This window comes from Cryptomeria japonica, chromosome 10 (assembly GCF_030272615.1).
Source record: "Cryptomeria japonica chromosome 10, Sugi_1.0, whole genome shotgun sequence".
NCBI classification, from domain to species: domain Eukaryota; kingdom Viridiplantae; phylum Streptophyta; class Pinopsida; order Cupressales; family Cupressaceae; genus Cryptomeria; species Cryptomeria japonica.
This window is the reverse complement of record NC_081414.1, coordinates 3,581,460-3,606,534: the sequence shown is the minus strand read 5'-3', so window position 1 is coordinate 3,606,534 and position 25,075 is coordinate 3,581,460. Positions and strand designations below refer to the sequence as shown.

General features: G+C 38.1%; 1 protein-coding gene across 2 annotated transcripts in view; it reads right to left on the bottom strand.

Moving 5' to 3' along the window:
• The window catches only part of LOC131069413 (protein ORANGE, chloroplastic), a 123,582-nt gene that overhangs the window by 85,937 nt on the left and 12,570 nt on the right, over nt 1–25,075 (bottom strand). For both annotated transcript variants that reach the window (XM_058004827.2, XM_058004825.2), the window contains exon 2: nt 14,111–14,225. In XM_058004827.2, the coding sequence (XP_057860810.1) occupies nt 14,111–14,225 (115 nt within the window). The remainder of the gene's footprint in view (nt 1–14,110; nt 14,226–25,075) is intronic.

Sequence of the window (25,075 nt, the reverse complement as noted above, 5' to 3'; positions counted from 1 at the left end):
CCTCAGCTTGCACCTTGTAGGTCATCACAAAGAAGTGTTTGTGGTTGAGCAATATCTCTTGATACTCAACATTATCCAGCTGCTCAATATGATGAAGATGGGGCATATTCCCAAATTGCATCATCTTTGGTGATCAAATCAACTTTCTAACTTTGCTTAACTCTTCTGAAACTATCTACTTGATCACATTCGCTCTTCTTTCTTCATTAACTTGGAAAGTTTGACCTTATGATGTATTTCACCTTCAACATCCTACCCCCTAGTAGTCCTTGGTCTTGATATGCATACACACTCTTGATGCTTGATCTCGACCTTCCTTGCCTTTGACTTGAATGCCTTCACTTGTTGTAGGAGCATCTCCATGGCATATTGTTGTGCGTTAAGCACACATTGCCCTACTTCACAGGGACCCCCAAGTTTTTTTGTTGCAATCTGCCTGTCTGTGAGAGAGGGAGTTAGGCATTTTGAGAGCCTAAGTCAAAATCAAGCAATCAAAACAAAATCACCATTTTCATGTGAAATCCCGAAAGTCCATAGGCTCCAACAATTAAATAAATCGCACCTTTTAGGGGAAAGATCCGAAGTTCGTAGGAAGAGCGCGAGAAATAGAACACAAAGACATCTCACATTTAGACGCTAAGGCCCAAAATTTGTTTTCAGACAGTGAAAGGGGGGAGGGGCGTTAAGAAAGAGAACTAAAATCGCACATTTTCTCTTAAATGCCCGAAATAAACCCCTCTCAAATCGCCGAAAGTCTCCTGCATTCAGCTTAGAGGGTCAAAGTGCGAAGTAAAAGTAAGGAGGCAAAATCTCAAAGTGCCTCTCAAGGCCGTGAAAGTCCCGACTCTCCAAAACCGCGCCAAAGTGACCAAAAGGCTGAAAAACAGCAAATCTCGCAAACGGAGCTTGGAGGCTGAAAATCAACAAAATTTCAAAAGCTCACAAAATTGGCTTTTAGGCCGAAAATCACTAAAAGTAATCACACAATGAAGGCGATTTGGCCAAAATTGGTATGGGAGGCACGACGTTTTTTTTAAAGCCCGAAGTTTGCAAATAAAGTAAAGGTCGGGCGATTTGCGGAGAAAATCGTTCATTCCGTCCAAGGAGGCCGAGTTTAAACCCTCGAAAATGCCTTCAATTTGCTGAAATATGCCAAGGGTAGTATTAAAATCAAACCAAAAGCAAAGATTCGGCATTTTTGTCCATTTTGCAAATAATAGAATCGTGTATTTCTAATAGAATCGCCAAATTCCAATAAGGTGCAAGAAACAACTAAAGAAAAATTCGCTCATTTAAGTAAAAATGGCCAAATTTTATACTTAAGAAAGAGGGCATTTAAAAGGGGTTCGATAGTTTTGCTATTAAAGTTGCCCATTTCACTTAAAATACTTGATTTTATCAAAATGAGAGGGGCATTTTAAAAGTTTGGTAATTAAGCAAATAAAGCTAAAACAATGAACAAGAAGGCCAAAATCGCTCAAAACATCAAAGGAGCCCGAATTTCTAAGTGACACAATGTTCAACCTAAAATCGAAATCACATCAAAAGAAAATTAAAGTCGCGCATTTTAATCTTAAAACCCTAATTTCGCACAAGGGTGATTGATATTATTTTTTTTAAAAAGAGCAAACGTCTTCCATTTTCGCCAAACCAAACCCGACATCGCCTAAATTCAATATGACTGTTAAATTAATTTATTTAATTTTTTCAAAATGATTATTAAAAGTGGAATTGATTGTTTAAAGATCTACGACGCTGGGAAAGCTAGAGCGCTTGAAGCGTAAATTGGAGACGCGATCGCAAGTGACGTCGGAAGAGGAAATGAAGAACGCGCTACAGAGCGCAGGGTTGAAGCGAGGCACGGAGAAGTGCGTCATCACCTGAACAACAAGTGAAAGTCCACCAACAAGATGAAAAATGAAAGAACACTCAAAATGTGCAAGCTCAAAAATATATTACTGGAAGAAATTCGAGAAAATCAGTTTAAAAACTGAGTTGTTTAAATGTAAAAGACTGCCTATGGGCCCCGTCTAATGAATTCAAAATGAGGGGACACAAGTCAGTTATTTCCAACAACTTGATTGTCCAGATTAAAGCCAAACAGTTGTAGGTAGTTGAGAATGTGGTTGGGAGGATAACTGAGGATTAAATGGGCATGGGTTAAGGCTGCCAAGTTCTAGAAGGCAAATCAGGACTGTTGGATGCAGTCAATACTGGCCTCTGGTTCAATTTGTAAAATCTATAAAAGGCAGGATGCCTCTCATTGTAAAGGGTTAGATTTTTTTAGGGGTTAGAACGAGTTAGATTGTTAGATTCTAGTTAGATTTTTTAGAGTTAGATAGTTAGAGATAGTTAGAGTTTTTGTAGAAGGTTAGTTTTTAGTAATAGAGTAGAACTATTGCAGAAATTGTTGTAATGACAGCTGAAGTCAATATATGGACATTGATTTGGTGTTTGTTATCTTGGTTTTCTTTTGTTTGCATGGTTTCCTTCAGCAAGTTTAGATAGATCCTTCCTGGTGTCTAGGTATTTGATGGATTCGGGTTCATACCATTGGGGATATGTTGATTGTGTATCCCGTTGTATGGTTAGTCTGAGCCTTTAAAATTGTGCTTAGTTCAATTGCAGGTGTCCGTCTGAGCTGCGCCAAAATTGGGTGTTTAGGCATGCACCTATAGTATGAAAATCTTCTAAGTCCCCTTGAAGATTGCACCGTTCTTGTGAGGTTGTGAGTTATTCTGGCCAAGCAGGGATTGGTTACGTCGGATCCGTCTACTCGCACACCAGTCTTGTTAATTTTAGGTCTCTTAACCCTATCCTTTTGCATTTATTTTTCCCGCAGCATCTTAGGATGCAGACCAACTTGTTGTAAACGTAAGGCCCCTTGTGCTCCTAGCAAAACAAATCAAACCATTGAGTTATCCTGCAGTCATGAACTGATAGTTGGAACCTTGAGGTTGTCCCCTTTGATCAATTAAAAACAGCATTAGGGATTCCTTATACAAGAGAGGATAGGATACTCAGTGAGTAAATTCTATTCTGCGTTGACCGGATAGAGTTGTAGCAATACGATTTTAGCCACGTCAACACGTACTAATCTTGAATACCTTGATGTCGCTTGATCCACCTCCTTGTGTTGCATCTCCACCTTGATGATTATTTGATGTAGACTTTGTGATACCTATGCTTGATCTTCTTGTATATGATGCTTCTAACCATGAAACTCTGACTCAAATACCTTGTCTTGATGTGTGGGGGTATCTTCGTGTGTAACGGAGGTCTTTCCATGTGGTCTTTCTAAATGTGGAGCCCCTTCATTGCTGTTGATCTTATATGAACAAATCATCCTTGAAGTATTATCCATTTGGATCTTGGATTTCTAAAGGAAATTCAAGTCCATCTCCATTGTGCAACCTTGTCCCAGTGCTCCTTCCTTACGCCTTCACAATATCCATGCCCTTTGATCCTGTGAGACAAACAAATCATGAATTAAAACATTAACCTTCCAAATTATACCATTCAAACTCTTAAACTTATTGGATGTTCGATGAGCGCATTTCATAGGCATGTATGCAAAAACTTGTGCATTGATTTTAGAGGGGCCCTTGCACAAATAAGGTCTAGTTTTGATAGTTCTAAGATCTAATTGCTCATTGTTTGAAAGTATGATTTAAAAACTGGTCTGATTTCACTCCTTAAGTGAGTGCATTTGGAGCCTGACCTTATAGAGCGCATATGAAAGGCAGAGTTGCGCTAACTGCTGAGCGCATCTTAGGTGAAGCCCTGCACAACGGGTTTTAAATACATATTTGCACTCAAAGATGATGAGTGGGTTTCAAGGCCTTTGCTGCATAACTTCAAACACTTTGTTTTGATGTTATCTTGCAAAATGCTGAGCAGGGTTTAGCAGCTTGTATGCATAAGTCAAAGACTTAAGGTTGAGCACATTGGGGTGGCAGTCATGCACAAAGCTGGATATGCTATGAGGAGTTTGTGTTTTGACTTAAACAATTTCATGCTTTTCATGTCTGATTTCACCCAATTTAAGTCTGATTTTGCCTTCTTCAGATCTGAGTTTTACTTCCTAAAGGCCTGATTTTTGTGTTGCTTCACTACTTCCCATGGCGTATATGCTAGGCAGCCCTGCAGAGCGGATTCTTGAGGTTAGCATGCACAAACCTTCAAGGTGTCCTGAGCAGGATTTAAATATTAGCCTGCACAACACTTATCTTCGAGTGGGATTTGGAGGTAGGCTTGCATAACATCACCCTTGGTGGACTTAAGACCCCTCGCCACCAAGATGAGCGGATTTGACTTATGATCTTGCAAAATACAAGGGAGTGCTTATGAGAGGTATGTATGCACAAGTTGCTAGGTGGGGCAGATTTTGAAGGTCCATTTGCACAAAATCATGCATGATCTCCCTCCTCTTATCCAACACACAATCAAATTTACCTTGGGCGCACATGCTAGGGGTGTTGGCACTAATCAGCTAGGCATGAGCACATTTACAAGGGTGTCTTGCACAATCTTCCCCTAGAGCAGGTTTTGAGGGTTGAGCTGCACAAAGTTAGGAGTGCACTCAAAGGGGGTGTAATGCATAAATGCAATGTGGAGCACATCTAACACCTTGCCTTGCACAATGTTATTCATACTACAAAGGGGGGGAGGGGGGGGTTTAATACCTCACTTAAACAATTTTTTCATGATCATGGAGCGCATGAGAGGTGTTACTTTGCACAAAACAATTTCTTGACTTTGAGCACATGTAAGACCCACCCTTGCACAAAACATGGTGGAGCCGGTGATAAGCATGCATAAAGAAGGGTGCATTTGCCGTGTTGATTTACACAAGTATGCCCTTGCGAATATGAAGCAGGGGTTCGCACAACTTTATGCATGACAAGAGGGGGTTGAGTTTTGCTTAGATTTTCATGATTTTCCCTCCTAGGTCTAATATAGTGTAGACTTGAAATACAAGACCCTTGGTGCTATGCTTGCAGCAAGTTTGTCACTACTCATTCACATACCATCCTAATGACATCTTGCACTCTAGCAACATTAACAAGTTTGACATCCTTTCACAACACATGACAACATCATCATTTTAGCAACTTAGCAACATCCCTCAATCCTGACATTCACACAATGTACATTCTCTTAGTAGCAAAGGCTAATAGCTATGAATACTGCCAAGCTAAGACGACAACCTAACTAAGACAACTAAGCTAAGAAAAAAGTGGGGGTCCCCATTTGCAATGGGGTGATGTGTGAAAACGTCACAACATGACCAAAGTCTCATCCATGGGTATAAAACTCATAAATGTAGCCTCAACAAGAAGGTGTAGCATTTTTTTGAAGTATGTATCCTAGTGGCAACAAGGATTTGCAAAGTTGGGGTTACTGTCTAATAGCTCAAGTTAATGATCAATAGCATATGTATATACTACACACACACATATCATGACTATTACTAAAGACTATGTTGTGCTTGTGTGTGATGTAGAAATTTGGTAATGTGTTTGACAAATCAAACAAATACATGCAGCTATGGACTGAAAGGCGAGAGTTACACACAAAAATGAGAAATATACATTATGCAGCAGTACACCGTAATATCTGTATTTCATAAATAATTATTCAATCACACAATTGATAATTGATTTGGGGAATACACAGTTACTTATTATCCCCTAGTTGCTATTTACAAATCCAACTCAAGAAAAACTTGTGTTTATTCATTTCTTAAGGATGCCACAAGGCAACAAATTGGGGATACCAAGTCAAAGTTTGCATACACGCTAAAAGTGTCAAATGAATACAGCATATAATAAATTTTAAGGTGATTTTATGCATAAGAAGTGCTGACTAAAAGAAAATCCAGTAAGCAATTCCAGCTGAAATGTTGTGGGCAATGAATGCCGATCTGGTGAATGGTCACACTTAGTACAAATCTATGATGGCTTGATGAGCACATCTGAGTACCTATTTTCCTTTACTACAAAGTACATATTCATGGTTTCTTATGCATGTTGATTGAGAAATAAATTTAAGTTGCATTTAGTTTTGATGATTGATTGCATGGAATTGTGCCTAAAAGGACAATGAGCTACTGCAAGAAGATAAGATTTTGTTGTTGACATGATCAGCTGCAAATGAGTTGGTCCTCTTTGTTTCTACTTCTCATCTAACGATTCCAATGGAATCAAGGGCACTAATCTTCTGATTTGTATTTAATTTGTTTTAATTGATCCTCATCTACTCCAAAAAACAAAATATATCGATATGCTTCATTCATCTTGGATGTCACTTTGAATTATTAGAATAATATTGTTTATTATTAATTAATGGTCAATTATGTAATATGTTGTAAATAATTAGTTAGTTTATTTTTTCGATTGTTTCTTTTTAGAAACATCGATTTTGTAATTCTTTAAATGATCTCTCGATCATTTCATTTAATTCATTCAAATTTTTTATCAATTACTTCTTCGTAATATGGTATCAAAGTGGGTTTAGAAAATAATTTTGTTTTTCAATTAAAATTTCGAAAGGAATTTTTTAAAGAAAGTTGAAAAACAAACTCTTTGTTAAAAAAAATTCTTCCTACGGTGCTTCAAGGCCGATTTTTTCAAAAAATCGCGTTTTCTTTTCGAGCTGAATTTTTGCAGGCTTTGTGCGACGGATTTCGTGGGAAAATCACGACATATTTCGCGATTTTACTTGTTTTGTCCTGTGTTTTTCACTTCTATGCCCGACGCAAGTTTGGGTCTACAACCTCCCCACGTGTTTCCCGTGTGCGTTTTTTCTTCAATGCAATTTCCAAATCATGTTTCTCTACGTGATCTGCATTTTCTTCCGTGCGCGACCTGCACTTTTCTTCCGCGCAATCTTTGCAACTACGCACGTCTGCATCATGCGACCTCCAACAACGCTTATATTCATGATTTCTTGTGGCATTTTCATCTTGTCTCTTCTACAATGCGCGACTAGGGTTTTCAATTTTTGTACGTCTGCAATCTATTTCGACTAGGGATTTTTTCAAACCCTTGGTATTTTTGGCAGCCAGTATTCTTTTTTTTTCTAGGTTGTTAGATTTTTTTGGGTTAGCCGAAAATTTTTACCTCAATATTTGTGCCAGTCGTACTTCTTCTATTTCTTGAATAATGTACCTACATCTGCCTTTGTTTTCTACATGGGGATTCCTGCCTCGAATTTTGTGCTATCACCTCTTCTTTAATTTTCGTTTCTCATACATTGGGAAGCATGCAAGATGGCGTCGACCAACTTAATTTTGGAAGGCAGTCAAAGATTCAATGGCAAGAATTATAAAACTTGGAAGCAACGCATGCTAACTATTTTTGAATACCGTCGCCTTGATGATCTTGTTTTGGGAAAAGTATCTCGTCCTACTACAGTCGGACAGGACCAGGACAAGTTTGATGAGCAGAATCGAGAAGTCGTCATGCTCCTCAAGCTCTCCGTCACAGATGACCAGTTGCCTCAGATTCCCTCTGACAAGTCAATATCAGAAACCTGGAAGCATCTGAAGGAACTGCATGAGACATCCGACAAGAGTCGAGCGTTCTTCTTGAAGAACCAGTTGTTCTCCATCATGATGGATGAACGTATGTCCTTATAGTAGCATCTCACGAAGATTAAGGACATTCGAGAGCAGCTCGAAGCTATTGGTTAGAAAATGGAGGAAGAGGATATGTTAGTCATTACCTTGAAGAGTCTACCAAAATCCTATGAGCACTTCATAGAAACTCTCAACATTACCTCAACGAATGTTGATCTGAAATTTCCAAAGTTGTTCACCAAACTTCTGCAACAAGATCGTTGAAAACAACAGTTTGGTAGCAACGCCACTTCATCCTCCTCAGAACAAGCCTTTGCAGCCAAATCCTTTCACAAGGATAAAGGAAAATCTCAATCATCTCAGCAAAGGGGCTCCAGTCAGTCTCAGGATGGTTCAAAGAAGAAGAAGGTTCAATGCAACTACTGTCACAAATATGGCCATATGATCAAGGATTATCGCAATCGGATAGCTTCCGAACGGAGGAAGCAGCGAGGGTCTCAACCTAAAGCCAAAGTCGTTGAGCACACAAAGTAGAAATAGTCTACCTTTTATGCCTTCATGACTAAAAGACCTGCAGAGCATGTGAAGTCTTTTGCCTGGTATATAGATTCTGGTGCTTCTCGTCATTTCACTCACAGGCATGATTGGTTTATAGAATTCTCTCCCTATACTGATTCAATCGTTTTTGGAGGAGGTGAAGAGTATACCCTTGTTGGCAAAGGCAACGCCCTGATATAGTCTGGTGGGAGGAATCTCATATTCCTCAATGTATACTACGTTCTTGGCATAGAACTAAACCTACTCTCAATAAGTCAGATCATGCAACATTCTCCTCAGCTTGATGTTGTATTCAGTGTACACAAGTGTTCGATTGTTGATCGTGCATCTCGCACTACTGTAGTTGTTGGCATCGAGCATCATGGTCTATACAAACTTGTAGATATGGGTGATTCTCTTGAGCATGCTTTTGCAACTAAATCCTCCTCTCATCAGTCTATGGCATCAATGATATGGTCACCTGAACATTCACTACCTTGCTCAGCTTGTTCAAGAAGATTTAGTGCATGGCCTACCTGAAATTCAAACTCAGAATCAGCGAGTTTCTGAAGCTTGTCAGGCTGGGAAGCAACACAGGACACCGTTCAAGGATGGTGACTCATGGCGAGCCTCTAAGGTACTACAGTTAGTCCATGTTGATGTATGTGGTCCAATGAATACACCACTTGTTACTGGGTGCAGGTATTTCTTGCTTTTTGTTGATGATTTCAGTCGTAAAATGTGGGTGTACTTTCTTAGACAGAAATCATATATGTTTCCTGTATTTCAGAAATTTAAGGTCTTATTACAAAAAGAGTTTGGTTGTTCTATTATTACTCTTAGGTCTGATAATGGGAGGGAGTTTTGTTCTACTACTTTCTCCACTTTTTGTGATACACATGGCATAAAACGTCAGTTAACCACACTGTACACTCCTCAACAAAACGGCATTGTAGAACGTCACAACCACACCATTACAGAAATGGCTAGGTCAATGTTGGAACACAGGAATGTTCCTAAGAAATATTGGGCAGAAGCAATATACACTACAATCTATCTCCTTAATCGGTCTCCCACACGTGTTGTTAAGGGGAAGACTCCTAAGGAAACCTAGACTGGTCGCAAACCCAAGATCAGTCATCTGAAATTTTTTGGCTCTTTAGCATATGTATGGATTCTAGATGAAAAGAGTTCCAAGTTGGATTCCAAGAGTCAAAAGCTTATGTTCACAGGGTACAATGACAACCACAAGGCTTACCAACTGATTGATGTAGACACTGATCGTCTTATCTTCAGTCGTGATGTTGTCTTTGATGAAGAACGAGGACCATTTCAACTTTCCTCATCTGAGCGGAATTATAAGGATCGACCTTTGAAGGCTTCTGATTTGGGTGTTCGTCTTCCATTTGGTTCACCTAATGGGAAGGATGATGCAGATTCTAAATTTGATGATGCACTACTTGAATTTCCTTCAGATGATGCTAATCTTCCACCTATTCCACCTCCAATTCCAGTTATTCCTCTTGCATCTGATGTTGGTTCTTCTACTCTCCGGCCTAAATGGTGGGCTAAGACCATCAGTGATCTTCCTCCCGATAAGCTCATTGAGGGTAGATTATCCAGAAACAAGAGCAAACAGCAGTCTACAATCAATTTTGCTCTCATGGTCAACATTCATAGTATTTATGAGCCTCAAACATATGCAAAGGCAAAAGGGATTCCATAGTGGGAACAGGCAATGGACGCAGAATACCAGAGCCTTTTGAAGAACAACACCTAAGTTCTCTCCGATCTTCCTCCAAGGAAGAAACCCATTAGCTGCAAATGGGTGTATAAGGTCAAGTATCATGCAGATTTTACCTTGGATAAATACAAGGCCAGATTGGCTGCTCGAGGATTCACACAGCGGGAGGGCATTGATTATGAGGAGACTTTTGCTCCTACTGCCAAGATGAGTACAATTCGTCTTTTTCTCGCTATTGCAGCTCAGTTTGGATGGAAAGTCCATCAAATGGATGTTAAGAGTGCCTTTCTCAATGGTGAGTTGCAGGAAGAAGTCTACATGACGCAGCCTCCTGGTTTCAAGGTTGTCGGCAAAGAACATCAAGTACATAAACTCATGAAAGCACTGTATGGACTCAAACAGGCTCCTCAAGCATGGTACATCAATATTGATCAGTACTTGGTTGCTCATGGTTTTCAGTGTAACCCTTCAGACCCAAATTTGTCTATCAAACACTCTGGTGATGATGTTCTCTTTCTTGTTGTTTATATGGATGACTTGATCATTACTAACAGTTCAACGCATTTGATTGCAAATATCAAACAAGACCTGCGCAAGGCTTTTGACATGACAGATTTGGGGCTTCTCCATTATTGTTTAGGTGTTGAGGTTTGGCAGACTGATGGTAGCATTTTTATTTCTCAGTCTAAGTATGCCAGGAACTTGCTTGACAGGTTTCAAATGCAGAATTGTAAACCTGCTTCCACGCCTATGGAGACAGGAGTGAAGTTGTTAGCCAAGTCTGATTCTCCTCCTATAGATGTAACAACATTTAGGCAACTAGTGAGCAGACTCATCTATCTCACTACCACTAGACCTGATCTCAGTTTTGCAGTGAGCTACATTTCACGCTTCATGACAGCCCCCAAGGCTGATCATTGGGTAGCAGCGAAGCGTGTGCTGCGTTATGTGAAGGGCACTTCTAATTATGGACTTCTTTACACTAGGAGTCATGATCCTAGACCTAGTGGTTTCACAGATACAGATTGGGTAGGTTCGGTTGATGACAGGAAATCAACATCTGGGTATGTGTTCAGTTTGGGATCTTGTGCAGTCACATGGACTAGTAAAAAGCAATAAGCAGTGGCTCTCTCCTCGATAGAAGCAGAGTATCGAGGAGAAGTTAAGGCAGCTTGTGAGGCAGTTTGGCTTCGACGGATGCTTGCAGATATGCAAATATCTCAAGCAAGTCCGACTCTCTTGTTTTGTGATAATCAGGGAGTTCTCAAACTTGCCAAGAATCATGTCTTCCATGAAAGAACCAAGCATGTGGAAACTCATTGTCATTTTATTCGAAAGCTTGTTGAAGACGGATCAGTTCAATTGCAGTATGTTCCAACTGCGAATCAGACTGCAGATACTCTCACCAAGTCTCTCAGCCCAGAAAAGTTTGCTTAATTCAGGGGGCAGCTTGGTGTTGTTGACAGATTGACCATTAAGGGAGGGTATTAGAATAATATTGTTTATTATTAATTAATGGTCAATTATGTAATATGTTGTAAATAATTAGTTAGTTTCTTTTTTCAATTTTTTCTTTTTAGAAACATCAATTTTGTAATTCTTTAAATGATCTATCAATCATTTCATTTAATTCATTTAAGTTTTTTACGAATTACTTCTTCATAATATGAATGGAGAACTAACATTCATTGATTTTTCTCCTCTATTTTGCTTTGTTCAGTGTTCAACTTTCCCTTCGGCCCATATACTAATTTTTGGTTACTTAATACCGGGTGGAGGTTCTCATAACTTGGTGCCAAGTGGGGAAATTGGCCTTGGATGCCAAAAAGTGAAAACTGTCAAAGTTAGCACCAAGTGGCAGTTTTCCTACTTACTACCAAGTGGGAGAATTCACCTTTAAATCTCAGAAAGTGATTTATTGATTACTTAACTCCATAATGAAATATTTAGATACTTAATGACAATTTGAAGAAATTTTCAAATGATTACTCAAAAATTTGAATTGCTTTTAAATTTCTTTCATTTTTCATTTTCAAACGTTGACCTTGATAAAAAGATTCACTTCTTATTGCCTTTCATCTTCTTGAATTCCATTTTTCACATGATGAAACCTGAAAGTACCTCAATAACTCTTTGCCATTGCCATTCACTGAAAATAACAAAAAATAAAAAAGCAACTTTCTAAAAATGGTGACTTACAATTTTCATGCTTCTCTCATTAATTTGCGACACAACAAAAAAGCAAAAAGGATTTTTTCTACAAATTGAAAAGCTTGACCTCTAGTAAGCACTAAAAAATGGCAAAAAAAAACTTTTAAAAGAATAGCATAGGATATAATATGACGTATAAATTCATCCTATTCTAAATATTTTTCAAAGAATAATAGTGGTACAACATATTTATGCCCCTTGTCGTTTTTAATTTTATTAACATAAAAATCTACAATACTTTTTGTGATTTTTAACTAATTCATGACTTCAATTAAGAGATAATAACACAATTTAACCATGCAATGAGAATATTGTTTTCTATCTTTTATGAGCATGTTATCTAATGTAGGTGTTAGAACCTAGATTTTTTGATTTATTAAATTACAACACAGCAGTAGCTCAGTTATTCAATAAGGTATAGCAAATTTACGTTTACAATTTTTATAACAATGTCAAGCCAAGGGCTAGGTTGATAACCAGAACAATGAAAACTTAAGAATTTTGCAATAAATTCTAAAATGAGATTTCATTAATAACTTAGATGTTTGGCTAGATGGAAGCTTAACAATACCATCAACTTAGGAATTTTCATTAAGAAAACTCGTGTCTTACATACATTCAGAAAGGGATTATTGGTTTGCAACCGATTAACACAAAACTAACAATACTAAGAGTTTTCAAGGGTAAAAGAATGTATAGCTAGACAGCCATGATACCAAGGATAAAACTTCAGAAAGGCATGAAAGCAAGATGATAAGAGTGAATTATTAGCCAGGGAAATACGGAATAATGATGTTCCACCTAACTGATTAAGATCATGACTATTATTTTGTAAGTTCCTAACTGTAATTCGTGCCATAATACATTCTATCCATCTGGGTTGAAATGGGAGTTTAGACAAGGTGTAGAAGGCATATTTATACCAGATCTTAGTTAGAAAAATTCATTTGGAATCACAAAAAGACAACTCCATTTATCCTATGGGACCTACGGTTTCCTATTATTAATTCATTCATTCTAATTGAATTCCTTATTCTTCAACATCTAACAATATGTTACAAACTTACAACCACCACTGAATTGAATCTATTATGCCTGGGATCGCTAATTAGTTGGGTATCTGGTAGTAGAGAAAAAAAGGAAAATACCAGTTGACCTATCATGCACAGCCTACATCAAGATACAAATTAATCTACCACCCACAACCTAAACCAAGGTATCAGTCGATCAACAAAGCTACAACCTATGCCAACGTACCAATCAACCTTCTTCCTTCAATCAGACAAGCCAATAAAACTATAGAAGGACAACAAGAATGACCCAACCAAGTGTTGCAGTCCTATCACTCCTAGGAAATTTGAATTTTCCAAAGGAAAGACAGCAAGCAGATGACAAATTTTTTGAATAAATCTCCCTCTAGCAATGCCACTCTCCTATTACTATAATTCTCTCCTATAACAAAAACCCCATCATCTATGCTCCCAAAAGGGTGGACATCAGCTGAGTGATATGGAAGTGAAAGGATTAGTTTGATCATGCAGACTTGTGAAATCCTTGGCACTGAGTTGAGTGACGTGGGAGTGAAAGGATCAATTCAATCAAGCAAACTTATGTGAAATCCTTGATGCTCAGCTAGAACAAGAGTCTCATCCCCTAATTTCTCTACAACCTCACTTCACTCCCATGAATTGAGTGATTACAGCTAGGCTTAAGGATTTAGTAGGTGAAAAAGGAAAATAACTATTTGAACATGATTTTTCTTAAGATTAGATAAAACATTAGTTATTACTTATTTATTTATTTAGCATAATGTGAGTGTCATGACATATTCTCTTTTACAATACATACAAACAAAAATCTACTTTGATTTCCATTTATATATTGAAACATTATGTTCATGTTGGAATCTAAACAGTGTATGGCATCAAGAAAGTATATTAATTCTTGATATATTCACGCATAAAACCCAATGGAGCATTTACTATTTATAGAGACATCAAAAATTTACCAAAATGGTATCGTACATAAAAGATTACCTCTTCCATATGTAGGAAAATTTTGTTGCGACGACTTCTAATATTATCTTGAATCTCTTGTAATTGCATTTTTCCAAAATCTTGTACTGTTTCAGGTCCTTCTATAATACAAAAGCTGCACCCAATAAAAAATTTTGATGAGCATTATAATCTATAGTTACTTGACATGACTTCCAATTGCAATGCTTGAAAATTTATATATCAAATTAAACATGTTATATGATAGCAAAGATATAGAAAATCATCTACAAAGAAAAGGTTTTGGAGGTCAAGCACTGGATAATACACAAGTAAATTTTAACACCTTATAAGGTGTAGTTCGGCAAATAATAAAATAAGTTAAAATGTAATTAACTCTAGTCTCTAAAAATTGGTGGTTACATGGAAGTTGCTGACAATTGGTGTTCTCAACCAACGTTGGCCTGGATATATATCTCTTGTACTTATAGTCGAGGACCGTGCATATGAAGTTACTATATACATTGCATATTTAATAAATGAAAATAAATACATATCTTTCTAGAATATGATTGAAAGTAATTGATATTGTTCTGTTCTATTATTTTATTTTTTCCATTCTATATAAATCATTCAAGTACGATGCCTGAGTAAACATTTGACATTGTTGCCAATTCTAACTCTAGCAAAGCATACACAAATAGGAATCATGGCAATGTAATGGGACACTGACAAACTGTCAATGAAGCTATACAAGCCCACAGGGAAGAGTAGACCAATTTACAGAAGACTTGGTAAAGTTGTGGGAAATCTTGTAGAAGGAACACGTTTGGCCCTGGAGACACCAGCTGGGATAATATCACCGTCAAGGCAGAAGTTGATCATCTACTGCACAGACTGGCAAGGCTTTGTTTGCCCTCTCGGGTAAACGGTTAAATGCAGAAAGTAAATGCACAGAACATAATGGACTCCTTTAGGCAAAATGGCATTAGGAACAACGAAGGCAACATATACTGCAATGGTATGAACAAAGGCACAAAGGGAAGAAGAAGAACGTGACATAGGAGACATACCCCAGGAATTAATGCTCATGTAGCCTAACAAAGATAGGACACGTATTCCAAGCACTCACAAAATGACAAAAGGATCGGTGAGAAGATCCCTTCAACTAAGAGAACAAGGAGAACGACGAAGGCTACTAAGAAGAATTGCCAAAGAAACCAAAGGATTCTTGATAGAAAGCCCAAGCCCGCCAAGAAGTAAAAGTCGGAGTGTCAACTGAAGTTGTAGTCGGGAAGGAAGGAAGACCTTCACTAAAGAACATATGAAGGACGAGTGGGAGAAGATATCCAAACACCTCCCGCTCCTTGACGAAGTATATCAAGAACTTGCTGACCAAGCAAGCAATTTGTCCATAGATTCGACGTCGAATGAGGAAAAAAGAACTATCAAAAACAAATTAATCAAGAAAATCAGGAATAACATACACTACATGAGAAACTATTCATTTCAGAGGAACCAAATCATTTGAAAGATTGGAGTTTTGGTTTGTTGGCCTTTTTATGTAAACTTTAATTGCTAGTGGCCCACGTTTTGTTTATCAAGGACGTGATCTATTTTAAGACAATTCATTTAACTCTCGGCCAGCATATATCCTTCGTGGAGGCTCGTCTGTTTGGCTGAAGATATCTTTTGCATTGTCTGGCTGTTGATTGCCAGTTTTCAAGCTATTTTTGTTTGACCAGAGTTTGCAGTTTATCGCTATTTTTGTTTGCAGTGGAAGCGTGGTGGATTATTGCAAGGTTAATCCAAGTCGGTCTTATATAGGTAAGTGATTTTAAATTCAAAGTCAAGTTGGATATAGTCCAATCTACAAGTTGGTAAAATTGGGTCATCAAAAGTATGTCTATTTGATCAACATGTTAAAAATGTTGTTATCAAGGTGCATTATCGGCAGAGCCCGACATCTTTGAAATTCTGTTGATAGAAAGGGTAGTTATGGATAAATTAACTTTCACTGAGAAATTTGAAGGTCAAGACTTTCATACATGGCAAATACAGATGCAATTACATCTAATACAAAAAGATCTTTGGGATGTCAAACCAAACTCAATCATACCAACTGATGCAAATGAACTTGCAAAGTGGAATATCAAAAATCAGAAAGCTTCGGGAACTATTGGCATTGGCTTATCAAAAGCATATTACACCATGTGGATTTTACGAAGTCAGCAAAAGAAATTTGGGAGTCATTAAACAAGTTCTTTGGATCTGAAGCAAAAAGTGTCAAGACAACGTTGAAGTAGAGACTGTATGGATTGAAGATGGATAAAGGTGCAAAAATGGCAGATCATATAGGTAAGTTTCACTCTCTCCTAAATCAGCTAGCTGGGATCAGTGAGAAAGTAAAAGATGATGATGCCAAAGCAATACTTTTGAATAGTTTGCCTAAAAATATGTTTTGAATGGTGTTTACATTAAGCAAGGTACCATTAGTCTTGAAGGAGTAATATCTACTCTACTTGATCATGATGAAGACTCGGAATATGAAGAGGTCTTATTTGTACATAACAAAGCAAGAAAAGGGAAGTACAAATCTAAGAATATTCCTTCAAAAGGAAAAATCAAATGCTTCTATTGTAATGAAATAGGATAGTAATTTTGAATTGTAAGAAGAGGGCACAAGATCTATTAGATGATAAACTAGATCATCATGCTTCCTTCGCTAAAGAAAGAGATTGGAAAGAATATGCCAGTGATGAAGAGTTGTCTTGTCCTAGCGATGAGGAATATGTGTTTTGAATAATTCAATCTTGGAGGTAGGAGGCAACGGAGGAAGGAGGACACTCAGCGTCCTCTCATCAGTCACCAACAATGAGGCCGCTTATCAACTCTGGTAGCATCTCATTTTCTATTGTAATGTGTGCTTCTATGTTTCTTATAATTGGAAATTTCACATAATGGGGGGTATATAACATCAATATTCCAACTCCAGTTGCAGTGAAAATTTCCTTTCTTGTTGGAGATCAAGTGGCACAATCATCACCAATTGCTATGTGTGGGTTATTTCCTTATGTAACCCCCTAGTGTAAAATATTGTAATGAACAAAAGCACTAGTGTAATGCAATTCATGGATCTTGAAAAGGTTAGTGGTAATCCAAAAAACCATATGAGGTGAATAAATGAGTGGGTTCTTGTTCATGTCTAAGTTTTTGGTAAACCTGTGTGAAAACCATGAACGGTTGATGGGAGGTGCCTTTTGTTTTGAATCAAGATCATGAGCCACAAGAGTAGGGCTTATTGTGGATGAAGGGTGTGAGTTCCTACCATTCTCACACTAAGGGGGGGGATGTTGGGAAATGTATAGTTAGCGTTCACATAATGTGAATTCAAATAGCTATTACAGATGTAACTATTTGTTGAGGTTTGTTTGTTTGTTGAGTTGTTAAAACAACTCATCAAAATAGATAAATTTGTTATAGGAATTCCTCTTGTAAACTAGGAGATGTAACTACTATATATTTGTAATATCTCATTGAAGAAGGGGATGAATTGAAGTAAAATGTTTGACATGTGTTAAATTTCTTTATTTGCCTAAAATCTTTATAAAAAGTACTTAGGGATTTGGTTGCAAAAAGGGGTAGGATAATACATTTTGGCACTAATTTCAATGCAATCCACACTTGTATGACCTGCTTGGGAGGGGCGATTCCTTTAGAAAATTCAAAATCACATCAAACCTTGCAAATAACCTATGGAATTTGGTCGCCCAGCTGAGGAAAGTGTGATGGAAAAGTACCCAAAAACAAATAATTGATGCCCTAGGAGATGTGAGCCAAAATGAAGGTTCAAGTTTGGTTGAAGTGTATGGACAGGAGTGTCTTTTCTTCAAAACTTGCAAAAAGAAACAAAATCACTGAATATCACCAATCCCACCAAAAATCCTGAAGTCCAACTCAAAATATTTCATAAATCTTCATCCTTGCAGAACCAAAAACAAATAATTGATGCCCTAGGAGATGTGAGCCAAAATGAAGGTTCAAGTTTGGTTGGAAGTGTATGGCCAGGAGTGTCTTTTCTTCAAAACTTGCAAAAAGAAACAAAATCACTAAATATCACCAATCACACCAAAAATCCTGAAGTCCAACTCAAAATACTTCATAAATCTTCATCCTTGCAGAACCCAATTCACCAAAACTCAAGCAAATGACACATATTCTCTTATTGAAACACTAAACCAGCTAGGGTGGGTCTTCCACCACCAAATCCAAACAAATTGCAGAGGATTTTTGTTCTCAACAACTCCAAGAAGAACTCCAAAGTGCATTTTGACAACAAACTCAGAATGTAGAAATGAGAGCCCAAACCCCAATATATAGATATCTTGGTGGGAAAAAATTAAGTCATTTCAAATATTTGAATATTTTATTCCCTCAAAAAATCCCCCCATATAACCTTTTTAAAAACAACTTTTGTCCCCCATGGCCTAGGCATCCAACTTGGGGATATATTTTTCGAAATATTTAACACTTAAATTAAATATTAAAAGTCACTTTAAAAACGCTAAGTGAAAATATAAAACATAATAATCACATTAGAAATTTCCCCAAGGCAGCAAAAAAGAAAGCACTTTGCACTGAAGTTGAAGCGGATGACAAGTGCCCAAAATAGAACATACTAAGAATAGCATATAATAAAAAAATAGCACCATTGTTGAAACCCATTGAAATTGAAAACCCAAGTTGTCCACAGAATTATGAGTCCCCTAATGAATGTCGAATAGCCTATGGGAACCCGGAAATAGGCTAATAGATGCAAAGCTGATTAGGTGCGAGAAGTCGACATTACATCCAAGGATCTTGTGAGACACTGTAAGACATGTGAGACAATATGGACATTGAGCGAACAAGACAAGGACTATTGGATCTTTGACAGTGTTGAGTGATAGAATGGCATCTATTTTAAGGAGGATAGTTTATTGATTTATTGTGTGTGTATGAGTTCTATGTTTGTTGCCTAGATATTTCAAATTGTGCATACAAATCTGGAAAATGTTTATTAAGGATATTTCAAATAGTATGGCCCAAATTGGCTTCCAAAATTTTCAACAAACTAAAATCTCAAAAATACGTATTAGAAAACAAAATTAACAACTCAAAAAGTGTCAAAAATCTTCATACTTGAAACCCAAAATTGGAACTCTTCTTTGCAGCTCACTGGTGATCTCTATATGAAACCACTCCATCAAATAAGGGGTTTTCGTCCCCGAAACCAGCAACTCCAAGAGGATTCTTGTCCTAAAGAAATTTTGGAAGAACTCAAGTTCTCTCCAACAACAAAATCAAATGATAGTTCATGACTAACCTTTCAAATGAACCCTCAACCTCCTTATATAAATTTTCTAGACGGAACTAACAATAATTTGAAAATAATAGTTCTATTATCCTTCAAAATAACCATTTTGAAAAATAATAATGGTTATCAAGTGCAAAGGCCCATTTCCCTAGTCGTCCAACTTGAAACACGACTTAACACCTTTTTAAAGAGCTATTAAACTAAGTTGTCCTTTTTAATATTTCAACATTAGACAACTTAAATGAACAATTAATTAATTACTCAATAATTTACCCAAGTTGCGGAAAGTACCAGAATGATGTAACTATGCAATTCTGATCATGCCAAAGTGATCCTGAAGTCTTAGAATGATGATCTAAAGCAATCGGGTGACTTACTAAAAATAGCATGCTCCAACAAGAAGTTTGGAGAGCTCCCAACAAGCCAGAAATTAATTCCGCAAGAGACACAAGGCTCACCAAGACCAACTAAGCTCACTGCCAACATCTCTACAAGACACATGCTAAGCAATCCAAGAACTTGAAGTTCTCCCCAACTCATCAAGTAGCTTACAAGAAAACTCAAAAACTGGGTGAATTGCTTACAAATCAATTTTACTTAAAATGGGGGCATTACAATGAGCTTATTCAAGAGCAAGGAGCAACTTACAAATATGTTGGCTCGGTTGATCCATCAATGCAAAATAATATGAATGTGTCGAGAAATTAGAATGGCAATGAGAGCACTTTAGGGGTCAACAATACTGATAACATCAACAACCAAAGAACCCTTAATGGTTTTGTTACTAGACCTTTCCATCCTACTTTCCTTATAGGAAGGAAAAAGTTCCAAAAATTAGAAGTTTAGGTCCTTGGTATGAATGATATTAGTGCATCTTATTTTGAATAAAGAGCACTACAAACAGAAATTTAGGTTGAAAGACCTTTACAAATTGAAAATGAGAAATAGTCCAAGACCTGAACCAAAGCTGCAAGCAAATCATATAGATATTCAACATGCATTGGGAAAGTCAACAATTTCTACCTTTGACAATTCTAATAAGTCTGCAGCTCAATCCTAAATACAAAAGTTAGACACATGCTTGTCTCTCAAACCAATGATGGAAGATGAAACCATTTTTACTATACTTCAACTTGAAGATGTAGCACATGAAAGGTGGTACTATGAGCTTATTACCAATGTTCCACGGGGACACGTTTCCCCCCCTTTTGGACCGCGTCTCGGAGACGGGGACGTTTCCGAGATGGGGGGACGAGGACACAACATCTCCCGCCACCGCCACCAGAGCTCCACCGGTGACAGGGAAATGTCTCCACATCTTCAAGTTTCCTTGGGAGACATCTCCAAGTCTCCTTGGGAGACCCCCAGGCGTCTCCAAGTCTCCTTGGGAGACTCCCAAGCGTCTCTTGAGGGGTGAGGAGACTTGCAGGAATCTCCTATCCGACGTCTCCAAGACTCCTTGGGAGACTCTGAGACGTCTCTTGAGGGGCAAGGAGACTTGCAGGAGTCTCCCGTTCGAACATGTCCGACTCAAAAAGCAATTGAAATCCTTTTTTTTTGTTTAAGCGATTTTGTCTTTTGTAATGCTATTGCTATTTGCTACTCATTGTAATGATGTATCATGTAATCATCATTATAGACTTTGTGATATCAGATATTAATATGATATTTTAATAATAGAAATCTCCAATTTGACAATTTCATTTGTCAAATTTTATTTAGCAATTAGCATTCAAGAAATCTTTATATTTAGATTTAATATTTCAAATTTTGCTATTTTGTAATTTTACTAATTTCCTATAGTTCATTTGAAATGTAATTCTTATACTGTTATACTTCTTTTTGTTGATGATATAGCGTCGGTAGAAATCCTACAGGCCGACTCAGCAAGATCAAATGTGTGAATGGCCTATTGGCCTTACACATTTGATGAATCTATCAACTTATATTAATCCTTTAATATCTCTATTAAGTCACATATGCATTATCAAGTTTAATGATTAAACATACATTATCGAGTTTGACTTATCAGATTTGTTTCAAAGGGGCTGACTTTTGGTTAAAGTCCGCCACCCCTCATTTGAAGGCATGCGATGCTTCATGAAGGTCGTGCCTCCTTGATGAGAGCCGACTCTTGGATATCTCCTTTCGATGGATATATATGGACGTGGTCTTCCCTCTTTGGAACAGAGATCAGACAGAAAATTTGATCATAATCAGGCAGATTGAATTCATGTACTAGCAAATCAATTGGTGGTGAGAAATTTATGTAGCGTGCTCGGGGGTGACGATAAGAGCTTATCGTCTATGGTTGGGAAGGCAACAGATCTGATAATTGCCTGTGGTTAACGAGCACTACCTTAAAATCAACATGGTATCAGAGCAAGTTCCTTCTATAGAGCCTAACCGCTTGAAGGTAGATCTTGTGCTCTCAAGGGAAATTCAATCAGAAACAATTGCAGATTTAAGATCTCTTCCAGATCTAAAGTTGACTACAGAGGATAATGCAGCGATTACACTCGCTGACCTCAGCCCTTCACATTGGCGTCGGTCAAGTGTCTAAACAAATTAGGTGGCAATCAGGGGATCGAGTCTCCCCTGGCCTCGAGAACAAGTATGATGGCCCAAAATCCTTTGCCTCTGAAGTTCCGTGGGGAAACGCAGACAACTTGTGCAAAAAGTTGCCTGTTGCCCCGTCACAAGATTTTGCCCAAGATTTCAAAGCTCGGCATTGTCAGCGTTGAAAGATGTCGGCTTGTGACTCGAAGTCGGGTTGTTGTGGCTGGAGAGGTTTCTGTCCTCGATACAAATTCTTTGAAGAAGAAAGGGCTAGAGACGGAGCCCACAGCCCTATGGAATCGGTACTTGAATTGGCTTTATCAACACAAGGAGCTCGGATTGTATATCCATGTCAGCCGAATCAAGTTTACGAACGAATTCGTGGAGGCAATGGAACCCAAGTTTTAAAGCGCTTTTAAGGCCTTCGAAGAGCTTGAGGCTTGTTCGATTGCCAATCCAAATGAGGGCCGTATGGTTGGGCATTATTGGCTTAGTAAGTCTAATATTACTCAAAATCCTAAATCGCGACACCAGATTGATAGAACGCTTGACGCTATCTGCAATTTTGCTGATGATGTAATCAACGTCAAGGACGGCCTCTCTGCTCAGAGCATTACCCGATTCTTGTTGCCAGCTTCCAAGTGTGAATTCACTTTGAATTTGGTTTTGGAAGAGTTGCAGAAGGATCTGTGGGCGGCGCAGACGGATGCAAGAGTTGCACGTTGCATTGGCACTGCTCTCAGTGTGGCCGCGAGGCTGGTTGAGGCTTGTGTGCCTGGCATTGCTGCCAGAATTATGCTTTTCATTGGCGGTCCCTCTACCCAAGGTTCAGGCACTAATGAATCTCTATTCAAGGAAGGAATATTGCTTGCATTTCTTCGTAGAGGAAGAATCAGCATTCAAAGGGAGCCTGACATTTCATCTTCAGAGGGAGCCACATCATCATAAAGATTTGGTTAATGCATTTTTCTCTGTGATGGAGAAATTTGAGGTGAAAGCCCTTGTTAATGAGTTCTTTGAGAGAGAGAAGTTCGAGGTGCAATCCCTTGATAATGAGTTCTTCTTTGTAAGAGAGAAGTTCGAGGTGCAATCCCTTGTTAATGAGTTCTTCTCTGAGAGAGAGAAGTTCGAGGTGAAATCCCTTGTTAGTGAGTTATTCTCTGTGAGGAGAAGTTCGAGGTGCAATCTCTTGTTAATGCATTCTTCTCTGCGAGAAGTTTGAGGTGAAAGCCCTCGTTCCACCCTATACGAGTAGGTATGGTGGATCCACCCTCTACGAGTAGGCATGGTAGAGATGCATTCTTCTTTGTGAGAGAAGTTTGAGGTTTCAACCCTTGTTATGCATTCTTCTCTGTGAGAGAAGTGTGAGGTATCAACCCTTGTTATGCATTCTTCTCTGTGTGAGAAGTTTGAGGTTTCAGCCCTTCTTATGCATTCTTCTCTATGAGAGAAGTTTGAGGTTTCAGCCCTTCTTATGCATTCTTCTCTGTGAGAGAAGTTTGAGGTATTAGCCCTTGTTATGCATTCTTCTTTGTGAAAGAAGTTTGAGGTATCAGCGCTTGTAATGCATTCTTCTCTATGAGAGAAGTTTGAGGTATCAGCGCTTGTTATGCATTCTTCTCTGTGAGAGAAGTTTGAGGTATCAGCGCTTGTTATGCATTCTTCTCTGTGAGAGAAGTTTGAGGTTCCAGCCCTTGTTCCACCCTCTACGAGTAGGTATGGTGGATGTCATGTGAGAGACTCCATGACTTAGCATGTGTGTGTATTCACCCTCTGGGAGTAGCCATTGTGGTCAAACATCACAATGAGGTGATATGCTATCACGATGAGGTAATAAGCTTCTTTCATTCACATGAGTGTAGTCATTATGTTAGTCATCACAATGAGGTGATGCGACTTGTAGAGATTAAGAAGGATTCCTCCCCTAGCTAAGAGGGAGTGTTGATGATATAGCATCCGTAGAAATCCTACAGGCTGACTCAGCAAGATCAAATGTGTGAATGGCCTATTGGCCTTACACATTTGATGAATCTATCAACTTATATTAATCCTTTAATATCTCTATTAAGTCACATATGCATTATCAGGTTTAATGATTAAACATACATTATCGAGTTTGACTTATCAGATTTGTTTCAAAGGGGCCGACTTTTGGTTAAAGTCCGCCACCCCTCATTTGAAGGCATGTGATGCTTCATGAAGGTCGTGCCTCCTTGATGAGAGCCAACTCTTGGATATCTCCTTTCAACAGATATATATGGACGTGGTCTTCCCTCTTTGGAACAAAGATCAGACAGAAAGTTCGATCATAATCAGGCAGATCGAATTCATGTACTAGTAGATCAATTGATGGCGAGAAATTTATGCAGCGTGCTCGGGGGTGACGATAAGAGCTTATCGTCTGTGGTTGGGAAGGCGACAGAACTAATGATTGCATGTAGTTAACGAGCACTACCTTAAAATCAACACTTTTCACAACTAGTTTTTCAAGTACTATAAGTATATGTATAATTATATCAGCACCACCACCCTACCACCCACCGCCATCCCCCCGTCATCCCCAAACTTAGGCCCTTTGTCCCCCCATCCCCAAAACCCATCCCCCCGTCCCCAACGGTCGTGGAACACTACTTATTACACAAAGACATAACCTAAACAATTCATATGATGAATTTAATAGAAGGCTAATTGAAAGGTTTAATTAAAAAATAATTGAAGTTTATTTCCAAGAAGTAGCAACTCAGACAATAGAGAACTATGCAAATTCATGTTGCTAATTTTCAAAAAAAAAAATCATAATGGTTCCTAATATTATTCAGAGGAGGTTGATTATGTTGTTCACAAAAGTCTTTTCTGAACCACTCAAAGGTTTAGTCAAAGCTTTCAAACCTCCATCTCTCTAGGGGTTTTCATCCCACTAGTAGAAAGCTGACCACATGCACAAATCTCCAAAGAGAAATTATCAAACTTCAGAATGAACCCCTTTCTCCTCAATAAACTTTTATAACTCCAAGCAGAGCTTTCAGGAATTTAAAATTATAAAATCACCTTTTATATACAGTAAACCTTTAAACTCCCTTAAAGTGACTTTA